Source organism: Neoarthrinium moseri (genome assembly GCF_022829205.1).
Source record: "Neoarthrinium moseri strain CBS 164.80 chromosome Unknown scaffold35_Wmoseri_CBS_16480, whole genome shotgun sequence".
Taxonomy (NCBI): Eukaryota; Fungi; Ascomycota; class Sordariomycetes; order Amphisphaeriales; family Apiosporaceae; genus Neoarthrinium; species Neoarthrinium moseri.
This window is the reverse complement of record NW_026055149.1, coordinates 367064-393541: the sequence shown is the minus strand read 5'-3', so window position 1 is coordinate 393541 and position 26478 is coordinate 367064. Positions and strand designations below refer to the sequence as shown.

Here is a 26478-nt window from a genome sequence, read left to right as displayed (position 1 = left end):
CAACGTTTTTTCTTTCGTATAATCTACCAAGAGTTATGACTTCACTTGTTCTGCAACCAAATACTTAGATTTTCGAAGGTACAAGTGAATATAGATTGCCCATTCACCTAAAAGTGGTGGGGTGTAGCACAATCGAGAAGGCAGATCTCCTCATACAAGGAGTGCCGACTCCAATATTGTGGGAATTTTGGCTCGGCCCTGGAAGCGCTTCCAACCAAGGACGGCCAAGAACCGGCTCCAGAATAAGCCGCGCCACGCGGATCCCGAATAATTTAGTCGGCGAACATATGGTAGGATCGTTCGTCTTGGCTGTGCCATCTTTCACGCCCAATAGTTACTCAAATTCGCCTAGGTTATAAAGCAATCAAAAGTGACGCGCCACGTACGCCGTGGCCACGCCTGTGAAGTCTGCAATCCTTCCGAACCTCGGTTATCAGCGTCGGACTCATGTCGCATTTCACTGCCGGCATTGGATCTCACTACATGATTCTAACAATCGTGCCCAATCGGCAACATTCCATAGAGAGACTGCGATGTCATGGTGTGCAGTCACGAGCTTTATGCATATGCCCGACGAGATCTTGAGATTATGCATAATTAGGTTCTCATTGGCAAAGCAGATATCGATGCCTCGCTAGAATGCACGATACGGCTCAAGTTTCCTTCTCGTCTGTCTCAATTCCCATGGCCTGATATTGACCACCAGTAAGCTCTGTTGTAGTCAAACTTCGGCGCAGCGGATGGCAATTACAGTTGGCTGTCTGGAAGTCTTGGCAAGCCAAAATTCGAACTCAACCGTTTATGCGAACCCAGAATTTCCATGTGGCAGGACAACTTCCCTTTGTCCACGACTCGTACATATGCCGCTGATTGGCCTGCACTTCTCTTCATATCTCCCAATATGTCAGATGGGTTACATGTACCAAAATGAGTTCATGAGTGTCGTTCATAATGCACTGCCTCAATCGCTTGCATCATGTAAGCTCCTTCGCTTTTAGGATGTGACCCCATATCTCGTGATTTACCCATCTGGGTAGAATCCTGCCATACGCATCGAACATTGAACCAGACAAGCGATTGTGCCAGATATTTTGTGTCGTGCGAATCACTCACTCGGGATCTCGTTGAGAATTTTCACGACTGCCAGAACTGCCAGGACGTAGCAGCACGTCTTTCAAATCATAATGAAAATTGGAGGTCCCTCGGTACCACTATTTCGACCGTATATGCCAGCAAGAGCACCAAACGAAGTTCAAGAATAACCAGTTGGACTGGCCTGGCATAATGACGCACCGATTTCGGCTATTATTGATCATAATTATATCAGAATCACATAGCGATAATACTCTCTTCCTTAGCACTTTCTGGCTGTTATACAGTTCGATAGAAACCAGGAGGAACCTGGTCTGGTGTGGCTAACATGGGCTGTGAAATTTCTTATTCTTAGTTCTTCAACCGACTTTCCGACCTCGACTGCCTCATTGTCGGATTGTTTTTCACTCTTCGCAATCTGGTGTCTTTTTCATAGTGTTCCAACCTCAACAAGGTTTCGAGAAGTCCATTAATAACCACCATTGTCACCACAAAATCATCGAGTATGCACCGACAAGGACTTGAAAACAATGTGTCCTGCTGCAAGTCGACATTCAAAAAGGGAACTAATCATTATATTTCCAATTTCACAATTTTGTACCATGGCTAACTCGAGTGGCCTCTAAAGAAGCAGCACAACCGCCAAAAGTACTACGACTACCAGACTCTATAGACGCGAGCCTGTTGCTACCGTTGCCAGAGCGCCAGTAGACCTTTCTACATAATCGAATACCTACACTACTCCAATCAGGACAGCCTCATAGTCCTGGTGGTTGGGATTATCGAGCCTACGAGTTTTGGGGCTACACGTTGACAAACAATATTCTTGGGAGGTTAAATGCGAGGCACCGGGATAAATTGAACAGGTACAATGGACGGCTATCGTGGAACTCGCTCAGCCATCGCAACCTTGCCATCCTCTGCGTGACGTTGCCTACTTTTTGTTTCTTGGTGCTGGCTGGGGAGGGAGAGCCGGCATGCCAGCCATCCCGCGTCCTGGGGTCGTCCTCACAATCGTTGCTCTCAACCTTGCCCTCGTACAGGCGCCCTAAGCCCACCTCGAACAGACGCAACCAGTCGGACTTTGGACCACGGCACGTACATGTTCCGGTAGTGGCTAGCTGGCTGGCAGGCGGGTCGGTCTGGGGCCCGGAGGTGAAACTCTGACACCTTGTGCCGCCTGTTAGCCCACTCGAAATTCTTCGGTGCGTCCACCAGGTCCGCCGAGTTGCCCGGCCTTTAGTCGTCCGTTACGGCGTCCTGGATTGTTGCGACAGTTGGGCCCATCACAGCCGCGCGGTTTGTTCTCTTCCCGCCAGAGGTGCGACTGTCCCGTCTTACAGCGCATCGCTGCGGCGTCAGCAATACCGTTGAAGTAGCCTCGTGTGGAACTCGAGTCGCTGTAGACCGTGGCGAAGTCGAAGCCGGCCATGACGACGGGGGGAGCGCCTTCCTCGCCCGGTCCACGCCGGTTTCCTCACCGAGCCTTCATGACATTGGATAGAGATGCTTCCTGCATCTAGATTGATGTGGTAAATCCTGGTCCAATCAGCCGGCCGGTCGCCCTAGTCAAGACCCGGGTACATCCCGTGCTTCATGCACCCGAGCGCCGTAAGGAGCCACTCCGCCAAGGCCTTTTCGGCAGAATCATTGAGTCTCGTTTCAAGGTACCTCTCATTATCTGGTGTGATGATGTATGTGTTACCTACCAGAATAAAGATCTTGTAGAAAATGTCACCGTGCCCTATGTAGCGATCTATAAGGTCCTTTAATTCCCGGCTATTGAAGAACCTAGTGACTTGGGTCAGGACTTCTATATCTATATCTGCAAGAAGATAAAGGCACATGTAAATCATACTTAGAGAACATCCCATAGGTATCCTCATCCAGTTGTTCCCAGATCCGAGGCATGGGAAAACAGTCGACCTCGGGCAGCATGATCCTCGCTCTCGTCCACGTCAAGATGTTCAGGTCTAAAGCCCTATTGGTGCATTTTGTATCCTGCGCAAAGATCTAGGTCATTCGGAAATCATGTTGGCGCTGCTGCGTATTCGGGGCCACCATCAGGCGCGCCCCGTTTTCTGGATGCATGGACTATACAGACATTGATTGAAGCACGTGGCTGATATACAAAATACTAGGTCAGAAATAGAACGCACTTGGTTTAGAGCCAATGGTTATTAGTAAACGGATCAAGATATGACCCCTCGAAGTGTGGTGGATGCGTCGATATCGGGATGCATTCCAGGGCTGGTAAGGACACAAACTTCCAGTCTCATCTGGGGTGTCGGCATCTGCTTTAACTAGAAATGTCGCTGTCCGTGATATTCTGGTACCAAAACTGATTGTGATGTCTGACAGGCACATAGCACCTAGGCTACCTAAAAGGTATGAAACTTTCCTTTCATCTGGTACTTCACCAAGCTAACAGAGCCAGTGCATTTGGCGGTCTCCCTGAGAATAATAGGCGCACCATCATCGGGCCATGAGAGCATTGGCCGAACTGCCTCAACAAGGTTTGACATTTGTAATATCCATCTAGTTTATGACGGGTGCATCTCTACTCGAGAAAAATCAGCACTTTTACGCAAAGGAAATCTAAAAACAGACAACTTGCGTCAAGTGCTGACCTGCTGTGTTGGATATCCCCGCAATATGAAGCTTGGTTCACGAAAACCTGCGACATGGACAGGGGATCCGGAACATGCCATTTGCGTAATCTGCATCAATAAACTTCGTTTGAATGACCCGTCTCTTCCGATACATAACCAAACCAAATGAGACGACTCATTATCTATCACACAACCCCATGATTTGTGGTCAATGATCACTCATGAAAACAATGGCAGATTCTGAGACAACTGGAAGACTTTCCGTTGGAATCATCGGTGCTGGCATTGCGGGATGTTGCCTGACGATAGGCTTACTTCGCAACCCGAAACTTAATGTGCGACTTTACGAAGCTTATCCCGATGTACGAGTGCGCGGCTCAGGGCTTGCTCTACACGGGAATGCGATACGGGCCATGGACTGCATCTCTCCAGATATCAAGAAGGCTTATTTCAAAAAATCCCACTTCATGGCAAACGAAGAAGATATCGAAATGGCGACACAATTCATACTTGCCAGTGGGGAACATTCAGGAACCCTCGTAGCTGAGTTGGGCAGAGCCAAGGGCCGGCGCACCGTCCATCGCGCCCACTTTATTCAGGGACTTCTGGAGGAGGCGATACCCCGAGACCGGGTGCACTTTGGCAAACGAATCTGCAGTATTGAAGAAGGCTAAGAGACGCATGTTGTCTGTGTTTCCTTCGTGGACGGTTCTAACGAGACCTTTGATGTTCTTTTCGGTGCGGAGGGGGTTTATAGCCGTACTCGAAAGTTCATACTTGGATCGAATCACCCCGCCACGAACCCGGTGAACCATGACGATTGGCGCGCCTTTAACACCCAGGTTTCAATGGAAGAAGCCAAGAATGTTCTTCCGCCAGAGTCTATAGACAGAGTGAGGACATTTTGCATTCCTATTGGGTTCATCAATGGTATCCCAGTCGATCTAGGCAAGACATTTAGTGTGGCTTGCTATCAAAGGGATAGCAAAAGTCCCTGTAAAGGCGACCCAAAATTCCATGCCGACCTATGGAAGGGTTTCATGCCGGCGATGGATGCACTAATATCAGTACGTTTGTATTGTAAAGCCATCACTGTATGATATTCCCCTTACGCCGTGCTAACGCTACTTTTCTCAGTTACTTGAGAAATCTCCTGAAGAGAACTGGATATTACAGGACCATGACAATGGCCCGACATATTGTAAAGGCCACGTAGGAATGATTGGTGATGCAGCGCATGCTACGTTACCCCATGCGGGACAGGGAGCGGCGCAGGCGATAGAGGACGCGGCAGTGTTAACAGGTATATTCTTGAAGGTTTCATCTATTGTTGAAGTTGAAGAAGCCTTGAGAGCATTTGATGAAATCCGCCGGCCACGAAGTCAGAAGATTGTTGATATTACCAGACGATTCGGTAGACTTTATACTCAAGAGCCGGAAGAGATTCAGGTGGAGGAGATGCGGACTGAAATGAAGGAAGGCGGTATGTACTCAAATGCGGTGGATATGCCTGGCCAGGTTAAGAATGCAATCGATGCATTCGAGCGAAGGCTGGCGGTAGAACATTGACAGGTAATGGATACTCATCGACTGTACGAGTGCCGAAAAAGTACACTCAATTGCATTTTCTTTCACTTTGAATCTTACGATCTGATCTGAATGCACAAACTTAGTAGGACTTCAATAAGGGGCACATCCGGTTCAGATTATGGTATCAAACCCCCAGCTCGACTGTAGTCACCTCGCCTCTCGCGATTCGGTCTCTCTCAGCGTCTATCAATGCCTGCGGCCTTTCTCTCTTTGTCATCTCGTCTTTTCCACAGACGAATACACTTGGGTTCCTAATGAACATAAGGTCCATGTCTTCCAATGTCCGCCGTGACGTTTCAGGATAAAAACAATATACAGTAGGAAAGTAGCTCAAGCTAATAACCGCAAATACTGTTTCATTCTATCAGCATGGCCACCTCAAGTTTAAGTAAGGAACGTACTTAGATAGAAGGCCCAGCCCAAGTTGTCAATCCCTACTTTGGTAAATTGTACCACCACAAATGCCATCAACCAGTTGGTTGCCGTAGCCGCTGCTGCACCACGCGTTCTCCACCCAAGCGAGTTGATCTCGGCAGAATAAACCCACGGTACACCGCCCCAGGTGCAACCAAAGAACACATGGTATAGAATAAACATGGAAACGGCGACCTTCCCCATCTGTTACTGTGATATTAGTAGGGACAGGGTTGTTTGATCGACACAGCACTTACAGTTGCCATTTTCGAAGGATTGTCCTGACCAGCTTTGAGGCATAGCGAGGCAATTAAATGACAAATTGCCGTCAGTACTGACCCTCCAAGCATGAGCCTGTGAACATGTTAGCCTACGCCATCAGGAGGGTGCAATCAGTCCTACTTTCGCCTTCCCACTCGATCAATAACGACCAGGCTACCAAAGGCGGAAAGCAAATAAATCGTGCCACTGATGGCTGTCAATAACCGTGACGTCTCATTGTCGTAACCAACGTTGTCTTGCAGAAGAGTAGGAAGATAAAATCCTTTGTATGCATTGTCAGTCAAGCGAAGGGGCATAAACATTCATATAAAACGGCGAAACTACCTAGTGCATTGATTCCGCTGAACTGCTGCATAAGTTGGGTCCCGGAGCTAAGTATCAGTCGCCTCAAGTTCTTAGCTTTGTCCCGGTGCATGAGTACATCCATGGCCGGTACTCTGGTCTCTCTCTCCAGCCGAATTGCTTCTTTGATGCTCCGATATTCTGATGTCGCTACTTCGTTAGGTATATCAGTCCCAGAGAATCTGGAGATGACGCTGAGTGCTTCAACTTCTCTATCTACCAGCAATAACCACCTTGGACTCTCTGGAACGAAAGCCAAAACTGGGGCGATAATGCAAGCAAATACAAGCTGAAAGCCAAGTGGAAACCGCCATTGTAGTGGGCCCGCCTGGTAATAAAGTCCGTAGCTGATCCAATTAGCAAGACAAAAACTCATGACATTGGAGCTAGCCCCGATGACAAGCAGACGTCCTCGCATGTGCGATCTCGCGCACTCTGCCAGGTAGACTGGTGACATGGTACTCGTCATGCCCATCCCAAACCCGTTGATGATGCGTCCGATGACCATCTGGGGGAGACTCCAGGAGAGAAATTGCAGCGTCGCCCCGATGAAGTTGAAGCAGTGACCGATGATGATCGTCCGTTTGCGGCCCAATTTGTCACCCAGGATGAAAGCCATGATGGCACCGAAAAAAGCGCCAAGCTGTCGTGTGGGTTAGCTTCAGCCCCCCATACATAAATTAAGGCGCTGGCGGACTCACCAGGAAACAGCTCGTTACGATCCCCGATATATTGGCATCAGCAGTTTGGGGGAAGAGCTGCTGGAAGTCTGACGACACCAGAACCCCAGCAAAAACTCCCTTCGGCGTCTATTAGCCATTGAATTATTGGTGGTCGATTACGAAGATGTCAAGCGTACCTGACAATAACCAAACCACATGGCAGACACTGCAGTCAAAGTCAATATTGACATTCAGATGGAGGTGCATCGGAGCGAGCGTACTAGCATCAATAAGTGTCACCAAAGCGATAAGCCATCCGCCATTGAGGCGTCGTGTGACGCGCGCTTGCTCTGCAATGACGGTCATGGCCATTGATGATGTTCTGGGAGGTGTATCGATGACGAGACAATCGCATGGGCGTTGTTGGAAGTCGCACAGAATTTGCGTCCTAGGCGACGATTCTGTACCGATTAAAAGGCGAAGCGGTCAACGCCTAACCAACGGCCTTCAAACACCACATGCCAGGAGTGGCAAGACGAACCACCCACCGCAAGCGTTTCGGGAGCCATAACCCCGAGATCTCCGCCGAAGCCGGATGCATCGTGATAAAGTTGCAGGTCGCACAGCGCGCGAGATTGAACGCTGACCTACGGTAATGCGCCTAAGTGGATCGGGCCCGCATTACAGGTTCAGGGTCTGGAAAGAGCCTCACATAAACCAATGAGTCAGCGAAATGGGCATACGGATCCCTGGTCGGTCAAAGTATCGACATAAAACATGCCAAATGCCAATTCATGTGTAAGGCTTGCCTTGAGCTATAGTCTAGTTTATTTCGCACGCAGCATCGTCAAGAAGCTTAGCTACATGTCCGGCGCACGCATAGACGAAGACCTTCGTATCGCACTGTGCGCGAGGGATAATGATAACCCCTTTGGCGACACAGTCTACGTTCTTTTTCGGTAATCCTTTCGTACGGCGAGATTGTGCTACGAACAAAGACAATATCATTGTTCTTGGACGTCTAAACAAGGGGCTGTTAGGACATGACCATTTCACATTTGACCTTGTTCACCTCCTCCATGTACCACGGTTTGGCCGACATTCTACATGACCAATACTAGTAAGATGTCTCTCTACGCCTTGTGTAATCAACTCTTATATGGACAATGGTATGGTAAGCTTCATCCCCGTCCGCGACAAGGGGGCTGTATATGAGAACTGGAGAGTACGGCCGAGATATAGTTCGGCGCCGGCCCGATGGACAAGTGACGACTGGTGGGCATACTGTCTCAGTAGATCAAGCAGAGGCGTAAAGCACAAACGAAATAACCAAAATTCTTCAGCTGTCAAAATCATATCAGTCAATTCATCATGTCGAAATCACAGTACAGAGAGGTTCTGTACCCGCTCGACTTTTTGCGAAAAGTCAATCCTCTTCAAGTCAAAATTCTCGCTACAATACGCAGCCATAAGGAGGAGCTTCTGGAGCACGACGCACAGTCCAGTTTACTAAAGGAGCGTAGCATTGAGTACCGGACGATAGAGGCCGAATATGCACTCACTTGCCTCGCAAGGATGAGATCCGAGGCCGTCGCTGGCTGGGATCTCGTGCAGGGGATGCCAATGTCCACAGTTAACGCTGAGCTTGAAAAGCTAGGCGTGGATGATATGCCAGATTGGGCTCTTCATGACAACCAGTATCGGAGGGGGAGACTACTGCTGGTACTGAACAAGCCTGCTTCGGACACTATAGACCTCAAAGAAAAGATCAGGGAGAACGACCGCATCCTGAACGGCAAACGTGGTTTCTACGAGCTGCTGCGGGACGTTGAAGCTCGTCACAAGCAGCTCACAAACAGCCGCCCTCTCGGCACCATCCCTGATGCTGATGCGATCGAGGAGTGTGAGGACCGCATCCAGAAACTCAACAACTCCGTCGCATGGCGTGAACAATATCTCGAGTCTTTGAAGAAAGCAGCTCAGGGAGAATTAGACCAATTAAAGGTGGCAGAAGATTGTTTGAAGGATGAAACGGACCAAAAATTGGAAGAGTGGGAGGTAATGAATGCGTTCGAGCGTGACTTTGGAGAGCTTCGAATCCAGGACTGGGTCCCTCTAGAATGAAGTGGTCTTTGAAGTTACTATGCGTAGCAATAAAGTTGAAAGACCATAACGAAAGAAATCTTTAACAAAGCTTCTGAACCGCCCTGTCATTAAGTGAAGGAGACGTCTGGGTATTATATATGGTCTTTTAACATTGTTCGAGATTGAATGTCGAGCTACGTGAGCGCATCGGCTTCCTCATGACCACCTGATGTGCGAGGAACCGGTAGCTTGGCACAGGACCCGGTCAGGTCGTCAATGCATGTTTGACCTAGTTCCCAGGTTGGACGTAGTGGGTTGTAACAAGAAGATTAACATATTGTTTGGCGAAGCCAGCGAGAAAGAGGTAGAATTTTATATTGTCAATCCCACGCAGTAAAGAGTATCAAGGTAGTTGATAACTCAACCAAGAATGATGTTTGAAAAGTGTGCTAACATTCAGCGTTAGCTGACACAGGCTGTCTGGCCAATTACATACCTCAAGCTGCCACCTGCCAGTTCTCAATCTGAAGTGTTATTCGCTGCCACTTCAATGTAGGCCCATGTGCCACACACGTGCATTACTCCACTGGTAGGCTTGAGTGTGCACAAAATCGCGCGTAGCATTGTGGTAAGTGATAGCACACGGCAGTATGGGCAACTATGCAATCACGGGAATGAATATCCCTGAAATGTGCCACCAGGATCGTTTTGATGATGTACAGTCGCTCAGTCGATTCGTCAGTGGTCACAATGACATCTGCGCACGATGCCAGGCGGTCCCGTGGGCGGAGCTAGCTTTGTCTGACCCGCCTACCAGCGACCAGGGAGTAAAGATAATGGACATCCCTGAGACACATCAGGACCTGAAAACTTCTCAATGTCGCGTTTGCCAGCTCTTGGCAACCATCAAGCAAGCTGAATATGACGACAGTGCTTGTACGCTCCTGAGATTCTGCGCCAGACCTGTCTTGCGGGATCATGTGGAAGGCATCGAGGTTCCTCAATTTGCCCAGAACGATGGGCAAGTTTTGGGCTGCGGGTTTGACAATAATTCGACTTTCACTTGGTTTCGGAAAGCTGGGTTCATTGGGATTACCCATTCGACTAGGCACGCCGAGTTTGGAATACGTCGCATCGACTTGAACAGCGCTGACTTCGACCTGGTGAAAACCGCGCTCTCAATGTGCCGGGAAACACACAATATCTTTTGCCCTTCAGGTAAAGGGACCCTTGTACCAGGGCTTAGAGTTATTGATTGCAAAAGCCTCGTTCCTGAGGTTGTCACAGCTCCACATAAATGTGAGTATGTGACATTGTCTTACGTTTGGGGCTCAGCCACATGGAATCAGTCCGAGTATCCCCCAGTCATCCGAGATGCGATGGATGCAACAGTAAGAATGGGTTTCCAATACTTGTGGGTAGATCGCTATGTAGTTTTGATTCGGAAACCCTTTTCCAGTCTCTTACTAATATTAACAGTGTATTGATCAAAACAATGAAGCGCATCGAAGCCAGCAGATAGCCTGCATGGGCGACATATACGCAAACGCCGAGCTCGCTATTATCGCGGCTTCTAAGAACCATGCCGATTATCGTCTGCCGGGAGTTGATAGTACAGCTCGTCAGGACCAGCCGCAAGTACAGATTGGCCCAGTAAAGCTACTGGAAGGACATCGGCATCCCTCGCATGAATTACTGGACACCCCATGGTCAACGCGAGGATGGACTTTACAAGAAAGCATCCTCTCCCGACGCAGAATGATCTTCTCCGATACCGAAGTCACCTTTCTGTGCAATACAATCCACTGGGCAGAATCATGGCTAAGCCCCGGGTTGGACGCGGATTTCCGAGCCAACTTGAAATTCCGGGGGCTGATCCCCTTAGCTCATAATGATAAAGCCCACGGCTTGACAATCAGATATATTGATGCCGTAAGAATAATGGAACAGTACACCAGGAGATTTCTTACATACGAATCTGACGCACTTAACGCATACCTTGGAATTATACGGCAACTAGGAAGATCTTCCATTTTCTGCCCCTGGGGTATCCCCGTCATGAAAGGTCACGTCATGCTTGATTGGTATCACACTACTGGCTTTTCAAAAAGACGTGTTATGTTTCCAAGCTGGTCATTCCTCGCGTGGGAAGGCCCCATCTTGGTCACTTTTTTTTGGGTGGTTAGACTCTCACCGGACACAGGTCGCCCTTGGCACGGTCGATGTGCCTCAGGTCCCCCTGCCCGTGGACGACGATGTCCCAGATACCGAAACGCTGATAAGTAAAGGCCAGCGCTTCTTACACATCACAGGGCCGGTACTGGATCTTCAGGTAGTCCACAGGTCCTTCACAACACAGCAAAGATTGTGACCCACTTCGCTGGAACTCTCCACTGATAAGACAACTCGGACAGCAACCATCCCACGTCCCCGCGATGGCCTATTTGTAGCTTTAAGGCTGTCTGATACAGTTCAAATGCTGATAGCCGTTGACATGGACGAAGAAGAATTCGTGCCTCCAGTCATCGGGGTGGTTCTCTACAGCTGTACCAGAGTCTTGGAGCAATCGCGAATTGGGGAGCTGTCGCTTCTCGTGCTAAAAGGAGACCATGGTGTCTATCGAAGAGTCGGGTTGATCCGTCACCGCTTCAATAAATTCATTCACCCTGGATCGCCTTCTCATATTGTGCCTGCAGTTGCCTTCACCGATACGGCTGGCGAATTGCTCGACGAGTTAGAGTGGCTGGCAGATGGCGAAGATCCGTTATGGCTAAAGGAAGCCGAGACGAGGACTGTTATAGTTGAATAGTGTCCAGCGGAATGACGGTGGACTACTACGGGTTACAATATTCAATAGCCAGATGTTCAAGTTCCTAAATACACGAGCGCCTTGAGTTTGGACAAAACTTGATGCTCTGCAAGCTTTTGGCTCACACTAACCAACAAGACTCTCCCCAACATCGGCGTATGATCTGACATGAGGGAGGTGCGCGGCACGGATCTCCGGTTTCTCATGCCAAGGAGGGTAAGCCCGCCCTATCAGCAAGCGCTGACACCTCCTTCCCCCAGGTGCGCCCTTCAGAAGGCCCTCTCGCGTACGCGACGATGGATTCCCAGCTGCATGGGCCGACGCTCCCGGCGCGGTCCGTCTCTCTCCGGATTACGCTTTTGACGAGCTTATTGTGACTGCTTGCGCTACAGTTGGACACAACCTGCAGCTTGTTCCCTCCTCCTCCTCCTTGCCCCTTACGGCACGATGGTCAACAGTGCAGAAGGCCATTCTTGGCCAGCATCCCGTGTGGTCCTTACTGAACACACCCAGGATGGACCTCAACACGCATGTACATGTGGCCATTCTATATCTGGACCGACGCGGTGCCATACTTGCGCAGCCCGTCGTAGCAGCAGCCTTGCCTAGCTATGGGTGCGGCTCACAAGCTGTCCACTGATTGCAACCGGCTAAATTGCAGCCTGTCTCTCATTGACCGCATTCGTTGTGCATTGGCGGATAAACTTTACACGACGAGACGAGAAGTTCGCATAGTCCTACAGCTGCCGTACGTAAGGGGGACTGGATGCCACGAGTTATGGCGGGCGGACTTGTGGTTCTATAAAGGCCGCTCTCGTCCTGATATGCAGTTGGGGGATTCAAAAGACCGGTGTTATATGACACTTACACATTGGCGCAAGGACCTAAACAGCTTCAACGCGGACGATTCTTGCTATCGTAGATTAAGATGGCTTCTATCTGTCGCATCATCGGATTGGCTGCCATGGCGACGGCAGCACGAGCACACTGTGAGGTTGTCTGTATGCATCCAGGAACTCATGAGCTAACATATCTTTCCAGTCACCTTCTTGCGCATAGCCGTGAACGGCGAATGGCAAACCCCAACACGCTTCATCCGGTATGTACCCACCCCCTTACATCCTGACGAACCCATACTCCACGCGCCAGCATAGGCTCTGACACCAGCCAGCAACAAGACGGCCCCCTTCGAGGAGATCTCGACGCCCAACACGAACGTCAACACACGCCTGTTCAACGACCCGACGTACGCGACCGACATCCGAGCGTCGACGCGCTGCGGGCGCGACAACATGGCGCACGCGGCCGACACCGAGGTTCTGACGATCCGGGCGGGCGACACCGTCGAGTTCGCGCACCAGCGGTACGAGCCGGCCGCCTGGACCGACGCCATGTGGGACAACTGCCCGGACGGCCGGGGGAGCTGCAATCCGGCGCGGGCGGACGTGAGTGCTGCTGCTTACTCTTGGCCTTCACTCGATCGGTTGTCCGATAAGAAGAGCGATGTAGCTGATCACACGGGAGGCAGGGCGTGATGGACATCAACCACGAAGGCCCCGTAATCGCACACCTCTCGCAAGTGCCCGAGGGCCTCGATGTCACAGCCTACGACGGTTCCGGGGAGTGGGTCAAGATTTTTACCTTGGGAATGGAGTGGCGGGCAGACCAGACGGAGCCCATCCACTGGCTTGCCTACAACAAGGAAGGTAGCGGCCAGGGGTGGCCGGGAAGAGTACAAATCTCGTCCGGCTCAGAGCCTGAAAGAAATGCTGACGAGGAGTCACAGTTCATGTTCAAGATTCCGGCACAGACGCCCGCCGGACAGTACCTTCTGCGCATGGACGAGATCAACACCGGGCTCGAGGAGCATAACGAGGCATTCAACTCGTCCTCGCCGGCCCAACTGTATCCCAGCTGCGCGCAGATCCAGGTCGAGAGCGATTACAGTGGAGACTTGCCCAGGGGCATCCCCATCCCCGAGTCGTTCTCGCACACTTCTCCAGGTAAGATGGCACCCGGGATGTAATTACTTGTTGACGCATCAGACCGAGTGCTGATCATCTCATGACAGGGATGGCTATTACGCTCAATATGTACAGGGACAAGAAGATTGATGAGGGCTATGTGTATCCCGGTGGACCGCTTTGGGATGGCACCACGCTGGTCCAGGACAAGCCTGCGGCGTAGAATGCATTGGCGGGGATGTAGGTCTACTCGAAGCCAGAGCTCGGCATTGATTTCTGGCGAAAGCAGGCGGGTCGCCAATTGGGACGATGGCAAGTCAGGTCTTCGGCTACTCCGAGACTATAGCAGTGATTCCGAGTGCGGTAGTTGACTTGAGCTATTGAATTACAATCATAAAATCGAGCTCAAATCCACGTCCACTTCATCAGGTGTTGGTGGGCGCGGGCGGTGTACGGGAATGAGGGCCGTACGATTTTTATGCTTCAGCCCTCGCCGATGCCGCACACCATTGACGTGTTTAGCCCACTGCTCCTCAGTCTGCAGAGTCATGTTACAGACGTCACAGAGCTTCGCCTCTAGCTTCGGCTTTGGAGTCGTTGCGGCGTCCAGGAACGCCGATAGGACGTCTCTCGCCGTGGCGGAGACGGTCATGGGCTCAGGAAGATCCGACCCATCAAGGTAGGCTTGGACGATATCCGCACCGGGTGACAGCACGCCGTCCGAGAACATATTTGCATCGGTGCTGTCAAGGAGGTACATGAACCGCATGGCATCGCTCTTGCTGAGCTCCGGGATGGTCTTGGTGCGTAGCCATCTTAGCTGATACCTGGCATACTGCCTCGTTGCAATCTTCATGAGCTCCATGCCCTGGGCTTCGAGTTTTTCCAGGTCACCGGGTATGGGCTCTTGCTTCTCGGCGTCGAGAAAGGCTTCGAATTGCTTGAAGCCGATGGTTTGCCAGATCCCGCGGGTGCGGTCGACCTCCTCACCCGCAGCCTCGCGGTCTCGTAGGTGGCGATGTAGCTGCCGCACTTCGTCGAGCAAGCCGTGCTGCCTCATCTTGTCTACGCGCTTGTCGAGCCGCTCCTTCAACACGTCCGGGCTTGAGTAGACCCAGAGCATGAGGGCATCCCATGGACTTTCTGCACCTTCTTGCGCAGACTTGGCCGCCTGCTGCTCGGCGTAGATGTCGGACGCCTTCCTGCCTGTGGTGAGAAAGATCTCGAGAGACCGCCTGATCTTGCGGCGGTCGTCGGGATGCCAACGAGCGGCCATGACAGGGTCCGCCTCGCGCAGGCGCTTGAGGATCAGGTCTGTTGGGCCATCCAGGATGGGGTGCTCGGTCTCTATACCGGCCTGAGGGACGTGTGCAGACTGGCCATCTCGGTCGGGGGACTCTATCAGGTTGTTGGCGAACAACAGCGAACTGAGATAGTAGTGTGTACCGCCGACGACAATGGGCAGCTTCCCCCTACTGCGAATTTCCTGGATGAGCTTGGTAGCCTCCCTGACAAAGACCCCGTTGGTCCATGTCGGCTGGTCCAGGTCAACGGTTGCGAGGAGGTGATGTGGGATGCCGCGCTGCTCTTCTGGCGAGATCTGATTGGTGATGATGGGGAGGCCCCTGTACATTTGCATGGCATCCGCATTGATGATCTCGCCGTTGAAGCGGACTGCGAGATCTACGGCCAGCTGTCATATGGGTCAATAACGGAACGTGGTTTTGGTTGAAAGCTGCGGGGAGAACGGGTTGACTCACATCAGACTTGCCGGTGCCGGTGGTGCCCATGATGGCCACGAGGGGCTCCTTTGGGCGGGTTTTGTGAGTGGACATATTGGCAGCATGGCGGACGATGACTCTGGGTAGGGCAGGAACAGATGCACGTGTCCGCGAGAATGAGTGCATCAAGGTAGAGAAGCTTCAGGAAGATGATGCGGCTAGAGACAGATATGCACTATGGAATTGCACATCTGGCCGCGATGCATACATAGTCTCTTGACGTCTTTCGTGTTCTGAACACACGTCGCCCTCGATCCCGCCCAAGGACCAGGTCGGCAGACTGACAAGACAGGCCGAGCGGCCAGGGGTCCGAGATGTGGCTTGGCCGGATGGATGTCTGAACCCCAACCCAACCTTGGAAGCTCAAAACGCAGGGTGCGGGACACAGTTGCAGAAAGAGAGGCTCTGCAGCCAATCGGACGGGGGATGACGGATGGCCCTGAGGTCTTTCGGGTCTTTGGGGTCTCGGGGTCTTGTGGTGTCTGTAGCATCCATGGATGCGGCTGAAGCCAAAAGGCCAGGCCCGCCCAGAAGCCTCAAGCCTGAAGCCCGCCCGTCCACCCAAGGCCCCGGCACGGATTAACAGGCTCAGCAGCTGGGCACTGGGGGGGCATTGGGGCACTGAGGCACCAGGTAATCTCCGCCATACACCACAACAGAACGGAAAAAAAAGGGTCCACATCCAGTATGCAGTAACTTAGGCCCAGGTGTTCAGTGGATACCTTGGGGTACGAGTCACGTGTGTGCCCGCCCTCGAGGCCCGCCCTAGAAAGGGGACACATCGTCAATTGGGAGGCCGAGCGACGGGGGTGCCAATTGGCTGCCTTTTTCCTTTGCTTTCCTTCGATTTGATGCCAGATCTTTTTGTCTGTCTCCCCGTCCCAGTCCCAGTCCCGTAATAAGGAGAGCCAGCGCGACGTAGCCTCTCCCTTTCTCCTCCTCCTGCTCCCCCATTCCCTCCTTACACCCAACCGTCGGATCGCGACCTCTCAACTCTCCTCGGTGGGATTTGTGTCGCTTCTGGTCCATCTTCTTCTCTTCCATCTTTTTCTTTCCCCCTCCTAATCTTTGAGACAGACACTGCGCGACCATGTCAAGCTGTAAGTTGCACGCCCACGCCCACACCCACGCCCACGCCCACATCCACATCCACGCAGCCCCCAGGCCCGTCGTGGCCAGGCCAGACGCCCATCGCCATGCGGCCTCCAGAGCTCGCAGCGTCGGCCTGGAGCTCTGCCGTCCCCGTCTCTACCCTGCCGCTGCCCATTGAGGTCCATCGCCAGCTAACCCGTGTCTCTCCCGCCCTCCAGTGCGCTTCCTCGACCTCGTCAAGCCCTTCGTGGCTTTCCTGCCCGAGGTGCAGCAGCCCGAGACCAAGGTCCCCTTCAACCAGAAGTTGATGTGGACCGGTCTCACCCTCCTGATCTTCCTGGTCATGAGCCAGATGCCCCTCTACGGCATCGTCTCGTCCGACACCTCCGACCCGCTGTACTGGCTGCGCATGATGATGGCGAGTAACCGCGGCACCCTCATGGAGCTGGGTATCACCCCCATCATCACCTCCGGTATGGTCTTCCAGCTCCTCGCTGGCACCCACATGATCGATGTCAACCTCGACCTCAAGTCGGACCGCGAGCTGTACCAGACCGCCCAGAAGCTGTTTGCCTTCATCCTCTCCGCCGGTACCGCCACTGTCTACGTCTTCAGCGGCCTCTACGGTCCCCCCGGCGACCTGGGCGCCGGCATCGTCTTCCTGCTTGTTCTCCAGCTGGTTGTCGCGGGCATGATCGTCATCCTGCTCGACGAGCTCCTCCAGAAGGGCTACGGTCTCGGCAGCGGTATCTCGCTCTTCATTGCCACCAACATCTGCGAGTCCATCATGTGGAAGGCCTTCTCGCCCACCTCGATCAACACCGGCCGTGGCCCCGAGTTCGAGGGTGCCGTCATCGCCCTCTTCCACCTGCTGATGACCTGGCCCAACAAGCAGCGCGCTCTGCAGGAGGCTTTCTACCGACAGAACCTCCCCAACATCATGAACCTCCTCGCCACTCTGGCCGTCTTCGCCGCTGTCATCTACCTCCAGGGCTTCCGCGTCGAGATCCCCGTCAAGTCCAACCGCCAGCGTGGTGCTCGTGGCTCCTACCCCGTCCGTCTGTTCTACACCTCCAACATGCCCATCATGTTGCAGTCGGCCCTGTCCTCCAACATCTTCCTGATCAGCCAGATGCTGTACTCGCGCTTCTCTGAGAACCTGCTCGTCCGTCTCTTCGGTGTCTGGGAGGCCAAGGACGGCTCCGCCCAGCTCTCGGCCGTCTCTGGTCTCGCCTACTACATGTCGCCCCCCTTGAACTTCAAGGATGCTCTCCTCGACCCCATCCACACGACCGTCTACATCGCCTACATGCTTACCGCCTGTGCCATCTTCTCCAAGACCTGGATCGAGGTGTCCGGCTCCAGCCCCCGCGATGTTGCCAAGCAGCTCAAGGACCAGGGTCTCGTCATGGCTGGTCACCGTGACCAGAGCATGTACAGGGAGCTCAAGCGCATCATCCCCACTGCTGCCGCCTTCGGCGGTGCCTGCATTGGTGCGCTCTCCGTCGCCAGTGATCTCATGGGAGCCCTCGGCTCCGGCACTGGTACCCTCCTCGCTGTCACGTCAGTATCCCCTTTTTCTTCCTCAAATCGATTGCCAGTAACTAACGTACCCCCAGCATCATCTACGGATACTTCGAAATCGCAGCGAAAGAGGGCGACCTCGCAGGCATGAAGGGCATGATCATGGGCTAGATAGCTTATCTCTTGCCAATCATCCGACACCATACACATCCTTAGACCGGGAGGACGCGTCACAAAAATCGATGGAGGGCCATCGAGTGTAAAATGTTCCAAGCGACAAATAAAAGTGCATTTTGGGAGGGAGAAGGAAAAAGCGAGCAATGGTGGCTTCTAATCTCGATTCCGGCTCGACCCATCGTGATGTGTTACAGCGCACGGCAGGGCAAGGTGTATCTATCTACTTGTTTACAAAACCCAAATACGGGATATCAATGACGTGTACAATACAAACCGTGGCTCCCGCTCCTGCTCTCCCGCTCTCTTGTGTGTCCTTTACCTAAATATACAGGGCGACTTCCCCGTGGAGCAGCCTCAAGTGGCACAGGGTCCCGCACAAGTTCCAGTACATGCTGCGGACCGCCTCGCAGCTCTCCTCCCACTCCTGCTCGTCCGACGCGCTCCACGCGTCGCTGTCGGCCCCTGGTCGTTGGCTTCGCGGCAGCGTCACGATGCGCGCCGCGCACTGCTCCACCACGTAGACCGACTCCTTGAGGTAGTTGAGCGTCCGCGCTACGTGGTGAGGCACCTCGCGCGTGGCGGGGCCGTGAGCGGTGCTCTGGGTGTCGCCGGGCCGCTCTTGGTGCCGGGCTGGTGATGGCGGTAAGGGGAACCTGGAAAGGGGGAGGCCCATAGTTGGTGTGATTTTGTTTCAGTCAAGGTCTTCTCAATAGTGTTATGTTGCGGGTAGGTAGAGGAAGCTCTTCGCTTGCTTGCGTCTTCAGGAACTGGTGGGCCGTGGGTTGTGAGTTGGACATCAAGAGGTGGCATACAATACGGTAGCTCGTGATCGCAAATTTCGTATACCTGTAGTGTCGGTTTCGATTCAGCGCGGAGAGTCCGCATCATCATCGAGGAGCACTACATAATTCACTGTTCCAGAACCCATCCGTCCCGCTGCTTCCCCCTCTGCCTTCCTATATCCCGCCCAGCAATCCTCCGACTTGGGCCAATCTTGGCTTCTGGTAACCTGAGGGAACGGGTGAAGCCACTCCGGCCCACCCGCTCTGCTGGTGTTATTCTCAGCTTGCAGACCCCTTTTAGCCAATTTCATTTGATATGCCGGGATTTTTTTGCCATTTGAGGTTGCCTATTTCCGCCCGACTTCTGTCCAGCCTTTACCTTTTGGACCTCTGCTAGCAGAAGAGGAAGTTTGACCGAGGCATCTTCAACCTCCCTCCTTAGAGAAACGGACTTAAATCCAGGGGAAGATCGATCTCTATCAAGGATGGCGACCCCCTCCATTATTCGCTGTACCTTCTCTTCCAAGTCGGGGTTGCGCTTCAAGGATTTCTCGATCATGCTAGAATTCCCGTCGACCGTAGCTGGCTGTGTTGGGGAATATGTGCTGCTCTGACCTGCGGCAGGACATTGTTGCTTTTGTTCGTCGTTCGGCTTGGTTAATGTGTAGATCTGATGATGTGCAGAGAATCAAAGATTGGGTCTGACTTCATACGGTGGAAAACCACGCTTTTATAATCATGTTATATATGTCTTTCATTAGCAGATCCACGTGAGTTGGAGCATTGCAGTCCAGTCACGAGATTCCTCGACATGACACGTGAGTTGCAATCGACAATGTTGGTCGATTTCCTTTGATAACATGGGTCATGTGGTAAAGAGGAGTTGGTCTGTAGCAGCCATCGCTTGCGTGATACCGTGTGATGCAGTCCATATTCCAACTTTCGATTATTTGAATGTGATTGAAAGCTTGATATCGGACTACCTTACAATATGTTCTTAAAAGTGACTGCCAAAATTATTATCCATGCATATTTGGTAGGCTGGCGTCGTCCATAAGAGGTTCCCTTTGTCCTTCACCGGAACAAAGCCTATTTCAGAAGACAATGGATTTTGTTGGTGAAACAAGGGGACAAGGAGACACATGCTCACATCTCATCCACTTCCCTTCTTTGATCTGAGTCCACAATGGCTGCGTCGGTGGCATCAGTCACTATCAGAAGTTTCGGTTCCGCATCATCTAATGCAGCCACTCGGAAAGCGTTAACAGCAATCTTGCGCACTAACAAGCGTGAATATCTGCAATATCTGTAACAATGCTACCGCTGGTGACCGACATAAACTTATCACTTCAATCGACGGGATGTCGCACCAGTCAGATACAACTACCACGGCATCCATCGGGTCACCCGACAACAGCAAAGGATTCGAATCTAGGTTTGAGGTCCTGGGTACTGTCCGATATGAGGACGAGGATGTTGAGCACTACAAGTTCGGCGGCTTTCAACCCGCACACATGGGTGACAAGTTCGGAGGCAGATTCGAGATAGTCCACAAACTCAGTTACGGGGGTATAGCAATAGTCTGGCTTTGCAGGGACCACCACAAGACCCGGTGGGGTGCTAGAAAGATTATTGCAGCAAACAGATCCGGTGATGACTGCCCAGAGATGAAGGTAGAGGAGATGTTCAAAGCAAAATGAGTCAGCCAAGCGGAGGCATACAAGAACCATGTTCTTATACCGGAGGAACTCTTCTATATCAACGGCCAAAATTGGCTCCATCTATGTCTGGCCTTCCCTTTGCTCGGCCCAGCGCTTCATTCCTGGATTCGCTGGAATCGAGGAGAGCTGGATAAGATTAAGTCTTTTTGCTACCAAATGACCAAGGGCATGGCCTTCTTACATTGCAAGGGCATTTGCCATGGTGACTTCCGGCCGGCAAATATCCTCCTGAAGCTCGGGGATCTTGGTGATCCGACAGAGGAGGAGACGATTGAGCTCTCGGACCCTCCGTAAACCGGGGGCGTGGAAACCTACGATGGCAAAATCCCCAGACTACATGCTCCAGAGTACGTCGTGCAGCCGGGCTGTTGGGATCCAGGTAGCGCCGATACTCTACGAAATCATCATTCTAGATTTCGGAGAAGCATATGATGTGTCAGAACCGCCTAATAATCTTGGGATACCGAGAGGCTACGCGACTCCTGAAATTACCTTTGACGGAAACCCGAGACTGGCGAGTGATACCTGGTCTTTAGCCTGCAGCATGGTAGGCCTTCATTGCTCCCTTCCATTTACCAGCCGTAGCCGGGAAATTGGTACTTGTCTCGAGATGAACTGCGGTCCCTTGCCCGTTGAGCACCGGCCAGCATTTCTTCGCATGATCTCTAAAACTGGCCCATCGGCCTATAAATGAGACTCGAGTCGTTCTAAATCCACTTCTCAAGATTCTGGAGAGGAATGTTGGACTCGCCCACTGTCTCTTGAGCCAATTTCAGCTTCCGCATCCGAGCTTGCCAATAAGGTGTCAGACGATGTCAAAGGCACAGGATACTCACATCCAATATCTGCCAACTTGGCAAAGCCAAATCTTCTCTGATGTCTTGAACAGGATCCGAGGTGCAGGAGAGATGGGATTTACAGATATCCAGAGGAGGTCGTTCAAGCACTCACCGACATCGCGTTGAGTGTTTTTAAATATGAGCCTTCTGAGCGAGCTACACCTGGTCAGCTATTACGTCACGCCTGGTTCACTGAGGGGGAGCAGGCTTCAAACGCAGTGGGTTTTCTTCTCCCACGATTCTGGGATTTGTTATCATTTTCGACCCCTGGGTATTGATGGCTGAGCCAGTCTATGTGTCGAATATACAGAAGCTTAGCTGCGATCAGAATTGCACAATATGGGGCACACATGCTGTAAAGACTGAACCTCGCCCTCTTAGTTGGAGGAGGGACAAGGGCTTAATTGTATCTGGATCCACCGTGGCAGAGTCTCGGAATCCAATTATAAATAGAGGTCTGCCCTGACACACTGATTTCATTTAGTTGAAGGCTCATAATGTTTGACTACAGTGGGTGGGGGGATGGGAGCTAAACTGCATAACCAAACGGCTAGTAAATCTTCGTGCGTGGGTTTAATGAGGATCCTCAGTGTCATGGTGGCGTGAGATCAGGTACATTCTGAAGTACACAATATGGAAAAATAGACCGTTGCTATTTTTGAACTTGTTTTTAGAGATAGAACTTGCTTTGCAGAAAATCCATTTTTTTTGCCCTGTGACGAAGAGTAATCAATGCAGTAAGTTATGATGCAACACTGCATCAGAGTCATCCTCGACTTATAATTGTATCTGTAAGTTTATACGCGAAGCTGTAACTGTATTGCTTCATAAATGGCATGGTCTGTTATGTATAACCCGACTTGCCCTCCACTACTCCATATGCTCCGCCATCCTTGCCAAACATTTCCCGCAAGTCGCCGGCAAGCTCCTTCGGGGTCTCGAAAGCGGCAAAGTGGCCGCCATGGTCATACGCCTTGTTGAACACTAGGTTACCCAACGTCTTGTTCCACAGTGCCGGACGCACAACCAATTCCTTCGGAAACTTGGTGCAGCCGATTTTGATGTCCTTCAAATACGCAGACCTAACGAGCGCCCGGGTCTCGTCCTTGGTGTGCAAAGTGTCGTAGTACACCCAGAGCGACGCGAGAGGACCTGGCGTGCTGAACCAGTAGATGCTGATCCACTTGCAGACCTCGTACTCTGTCCACGGGTAGTCATCCGTCCAGTCATGGAGCTTCTCGTAGATCCACGCCAGCAGCCCAACAGGGGAGTCTGTCAAGCTGTACCCAAGTGTCTGGGGCTTGGTTGCGTGTTCTAAATAGTACCCTCGACCTTCCTTTTCAAACCACTGCGACCGTTCAAATCCCTTAAGCTCCGCTTCAGTCCGGGGCGTCTCCTGGTAGATCTTGGCAAGCTCCGGGAAGTGCGTCTCGCTGGGTTCCTCAGGCTGAGGGAAGTTGTAGTGGCTGGCCTTGCAGTTCTGAGGGTACAGATACCCGAGATATCTTGTGACAGCATATCCGATGTCGCCGCCTTGAGTCACATACTCAGTGTAGCCAAGTACGTCCACCATAAGTTTCTGAAAGACCTCGGCTGTCTGGCGTGACCCAAAGCCAGGCTGCCGGACAATGGACGAGAATCCATAATTGGGCATGGACGGGGCAATCACATCAAATGACGGATGATCCTTTCCACCATCGAGCAGCAATGGGAGCATTTTCTGTATCTCATCGAAGCTTCCGGGCCATCCGTGACAGAAAAGCAGTGGGATTGCGCCTGGGTTGGGGCTCTTAGCGTGGACGAAATGCAAGTCAATATCATCAAACCCGTCGAGCTTGATAGTGGTCGTGTATTGAGGCAATTCGTTCAACTCGGCCTCCGCCTTGCGCCAGTCGAACGAGTCGTGCCAGTACTTGGCGATCCGTTTGACGTCCTGGAGAGGGGCGCCATAAGCCCATCCAGAACCCTCAAGCTCATCAGGGAAGTCTGCGGCCGCAAGCTTCGCCTTGAGACGGTCAAGCTTGGCTTGGGGAATGCTGATCTTGTAGGGTTTTACTGCGGACATGTTGCTCTTTGATACAATAGGACGGAATTCAGGCAAGAAGTAGTGTAGTAGCCTAGCTACCTAGGTAGATGGTTGAATGTCACGCCGGCGCAAGGTCCGGCAATTGCCGTGCGGGTGGCATCGCGGGGCTTTCAGGTGCTCCCTGTCAGGGATGTATCGAAAGTGGGGCTGCTGAGCAACAGTATTCCGTGAATGTCTGACCCTTATAGACACATAAGGCCAGGCTAAACTGACTCGTCCCCCCAGAAACTCACAGATTTTGGGCTAGCTGGAACACTCAATGCATGCCTACGTAGTTGCCCTCTAATCGGTCTTCGTGACATATTTTCTTGTCTCTATCGGCTATCTTGCGTGCTGAATACGTGGGGCAAACATCTGGTCTGACTACAGCAACACCCAGTCACGCTGGAAAGTATTCGCAACTGCCAACTCATAGTATTCATGTATCGGCTTGAATCGGAAACAGCTTTACTTTGATGCCAAACAGACCACATTATGCTCAGCTTCGGTAGGTAACAGAACACTATGGCGGACTTCACTGACTTGCATGCACAGACACATTGCGCGACGGACCGATTTCGGCTAGCGTCGTGCGCATATAACTAGCGTAATACCAAATTTTTGAGAAGCAAACTTCGCCCTTGCCTTCCAAGTCACAAGCCAGAGCACAGTTGCGAACAGCTCCTTCGCAATGGAACCCGAGGGAAGACAGGTAGTGGACAGAGGCGGCTCTCCTGCTGCGGACGAGACCTCGCCCCTCTTGCAGCAGCGTGCCGACGAGTCTGCCTCTCCCTCGCTGGCCGAGAAGTCGGAGCTCTGGCTTCTGCTGGAGTATTCGCTTCCACTTATCGCCACCTATTTCCTCCAGTACTCCTTCACTGTCATCACGACGCTCGTCGCCGGGCATCTCAGCTCCGATGATCTCGCGGCCACCAGTATAGGCCTGACGACCGTGAACATCATTGGACTGGCTACCTTTGAGGGAATGGCAACCGCGCTCGACACGCTCTGTGCCCAATCATACGGCTCGGGCAACTTCCACGGCGTCGGTCTGCATGTTCAACGCATGCTGGTGCTCATGACTCTTGCTCTTATTCCAATTGGCTCGGTTTGGATCTGCTCCCCATGGATTCTCCCGCTGTTTGTCAAGCAAGAGCATCTCGCCCTCAAGGCCGGTTCTTTCCTTCGCGTGAGCTTGGTCGGTCTCCCCGGATACGCCTCCTTCGAAGCATTGAAGCGCTTTCTTCAAGCTCAAGGTGACTGCAATGCGGGCTTGGTTGTCTTGATCTTGTGCACGCCAGTCAATGCTTTCCTCAGTTGGCTATTCGCATTCAAGTTAGGAATGGGACTTGAGGGAGCCGCCCTGGGCGCTGCACTTGCGAACGACCTTCGCCCTATCCTCCTGATCCTTTACATCAAGTTCTTCGCGAAGTGGTCACATCGGTGCTGGGGTGGTTTCTCCCGTGATGCCTTCAAGAATTGGGGCCAAATGCTCCGGCTCTCAACCGCTGGTTCCGTCGTAAATCTAGGGGAGTGGTTTGCCTTTGAAGTTGTCACCTTCAGCACCTCTTACATCAGCGTCGAGCACCTGGCTGCTCAAACGATTTTGACGACTCTGTCTGTTGTCATGTGGCACATACCTTTCTCGGTCAGCGTTGCCATTAGTATTCGGATAGGTCATCTCATTGGCGCCGGACAGGTGGCGCCAGCTCGGCGAGCTGCCGCATTATATGCGGGAGTTTTCACTATGATCGGCATCGTTGACGCAGTTGTGATGGTCTTGCTGAGGAACGAACTTCCTAAGATCATATCAGACGATACATATGTTCGCACCATTGCTACGGAGGCCATGGTGACGGTTGCTGCGTCCCACATTTTCGACTCCATCAACTGTGGTGCCAATGGAATGCTTCGTGGCCTAGGACGACAATCCGTCGCGGCCTGGATAATCTTCCCCGTGAACTACCTTGGCGCAGTGCCGTTGGCAATCTGGCTCGAACTGGGTTCTCCTGCTTTGCAATTACACGGGGTTTGGGTTGGGCTCGCGATCGGATTAATCGTCACAGCTGCTACTGAGTGCGTGTACATGAAGATAATACGATGGCAGGATTGCGTGGAAAGTGCCAAGGCTGAGGCTATGTAGTCACTGTCATACTAGACTATCCTAGACCTACGAGACGGGATCTATACGGTTTGCCATCTGCTATGTTGCTTTGTATTCTGATTTTCACAGACGTTTAATTGCCAATGTCTTGCATGCCTATATCGTACTGATGACCAGAGCCCAACAGTCGACAGCCTAACGAGCACCATGGACGGCGGCTACTTCTATTGCTTAGCCTTGTCGCGGCCATAAGTGGTAGCACAACCTGTCTCGACACGATGTAGTATAGTGTCTTTGCTCACGCCCTCATTTTCGAGGAGGTCCATCATGGAAAAAAGTCCATGTGCTCTAGCTGTTGCCATGGCCCAACCGCCAGTTTTGGGGGTATTAAGCTCCGCACCATGTTGCCGTAGTAAATTAAATAAGTCATCTCATTCTTTGAATACGGCTATGACGATGGGAGGTGGACACCCTGCGTTGATATCCACATTGCAATCCAGGAACAGTTTTGCCATGGGAATGCTACCTGCCCATATTGATG

At 52.1% G+C, this 26478-nt stretch overlaps 12 protein-coding genes across 12 annotated transcripts; 7 read left to right on the top strand and 5 right to left on the bottom strand.

The window, feature by feature from the left end:
- Positions 1–2275: 2275 nt before the first annotated feature.
- JN550_008470 (uncharacterized protein) lies at positions 2276–2524 on the bottom strand (the record flags this gene model as incomplete). The annotated part of the gene is made up of 1 exon (XM_049320435.1): positions 2276–2524. The coding sequence occupies one exon, from the start codon at positions 2522–2524 to the stop codon at positions 2276–2278; it is 249 nt and encodes an 82-aa protein (XP_049169692.1).
- A 1410-nt stretch (positions 2525–3934) lies between these two features.
- JN550_008469 (uncharacterized protein) lies at positions 3935–4378 on the top strand (the record flags this gene model as incomplete). Its single annotated transcript, XM_049320434.1, has 1 exon — positions 3935–4378. The coding sequence occupies one exon, from the start codon at positions 3935–3937 to the stop codon at positions 4376–4378; it is 444 nt and encodes a 147-aa protein (XP_049169691.1).
- Positions 4379–4552: 174 nt separating this feature from the next.
- Positions 4553–5273, top strand: JN550_008468 (uncharacterized protein; the record flags this gene model as incomplete). Its single annotated transcript, XM_049320433.1, has 2 exons — positions 4553–4771; positions 4842–5273. The coding sequence occupies 2 exons, from the start codon at positions 4553–4555 to the stop codon at positions 5271–5273; spliced, it is 651 nt and encodes a 216-aa protein (XP_049169690.1).
- Positions 5274–5418: 145 nt separating this feature from the next.
- Positions 5419–7366, bottom strand: JN550_008467 (uncharacterized protein; the record flags this gene model as incomplete). Its single annotated transcript, XM_049320432.1, has 8 exons — positions 5419–5645; positions 5696–5912; positions 5966–6062; positions 6111–6252; positions 6315–6975; positions 7034–7132; positions 7192–7220; positions 7276–7366. The coding sequence occupies 8 exons, from the start codon at positions 7364–7366 to the stop codon at positions 5419–5421; spliced, it is 1563 nt and encodes a 520-aa protein (XP_049169689.1).
- Positions 7367–8365: 999 nt separating this feature from the next.
- On the top strand, positions 8366–9118 carry JN550_008466 (uncharacterized protein; the record flags this gene model as incomplete). The annotated part of the gene is made up of 1 exon (XM_049320430.1): positions 8366–9118. One exon carries the CDS (start codon positions 8366–8368, stop codon positions 9116–9118), a length of 753 nt encoding a protein of 250 aa, XP_049169688.1.
- Positions 9119–9729: 611 nt separating this feature from the next.
- JN550_008465 (uncharacterized protein) lies at positions 9730–11888 on the top strand (the record flags this gene model as incomplete). Its single annotated transcript, XM_049320429.1, has 5 exons — positions 9730–10242; positions 10298–10378; positions 10559–11011; positions 11283–11361; positions 11551–11888. The coding sequence occupies 5 exons, from the start codon at positions 9730–9732 to the stop codon at positions 11886–11888; spliced, it is 1464 nt and encodes a 487-aa protein (XP_049169687.1).
- Positions 11889–12816: 928 nt separating this feature from the next.
- JN550_008464 (uncharacterized protein) lies at positions 12817–14075 on the top strand (the record flags this gene model as incomplete). Its single annotated transcript, XM_049320428.1, has 5 exons — positions 12817–12877; positions 12930–12987; positions 13060–13333; positions 13417–13891; positions 13960–14075. The coding sequence occupies 5 exons, from the start codon at positions 12817–12819 to the stop codon at positions 14073–14075; spliced, it is 984 nt and encodes a 327-aa protein (XP_049169686.1).
- A 168-nt stretch (positions 14076–14243) lies between these two features.
- JN550_008463 (uncharacterized protein) lies at positions 14244–15687 on the bottom strand (the record flags this gene model as incomplete). Its single annotated transcript, XM_049320427.1, has 2 exons — positions 14244–15545; positions 15613–15687. 2 exons carry the CDS (start codon positions 15685–15687, stop codon positions 14244–14246), a joined length of 1377 nt encoding a protein of 458 aa, XP_049169685.1.
- Positions 15688–16723: 1036 nt separating this feature from the next.
- Positions 16724–18420, top strand: JN550_008462 (uncharacterized protein; the record flags this gene model as incomplete). The annotated part of the gene is made up of 3 exons (XM_049320426.1): positions 16724–16733; positions 16944–18288; positions 18345–18420. 3 exons carry the CDS (start codon positions 16724–16726, stop codon positions 18418–18420), a joined length of 1431 nt encoding a protein of 476 aa, XP_049169684.1.
- Positions 18421–18745: 325 nt separating this feature from the next.
- JN550_008461 (uncharacterized protein) lies at positions 18746–19099 on the bottom strand (the record flags this gene model as incomplete). Its single annotated transcript, XM_049320425.1, has 1 exon — positions 18746–19099. The coding sequence occupies one exon, from the start codon at positions 19097–19099 to the stop codon at positions 18746–18748; it is 354 nt and encodes a 117-aa protein (XP_049169683.1).
- A 3513-nt stretch (positions 19100–22612) lies between these two features.
- On the bottom strand, positions 22613–23833 carry JN550_008460 (uncharacterized protein; the record flags this gene model as incomplete). The annotated part of the gene is made up of 1 exon (XM_049320424.1): positions 22613–23833. The coding sequence occupies one exon, from the start codon at positions 23831–23833 to the stop codon at positions 22613–22615; it is 1221 nt and encodes a 406-aa protein (XP_049169682.1).
- Positions 23834–24524: 691 nt separating this feature from the next.
- On the top strand, positions 24525–25976 carry JN550_008459 (uncharacterized protein; the record flags this gene model as incomplete). The annotated part of the gene is made up of 1 exon (XM_049320423.1): positions 24525–25976. One exon carries the CDS (start codon positions 24525–24527, stop codon positions 25974–25976), a length of 1452 nt encoding a protein of 483 aa, XP_049169681.1.
- Positions 25977–26478: the final 502 nt, after the last annotated feature.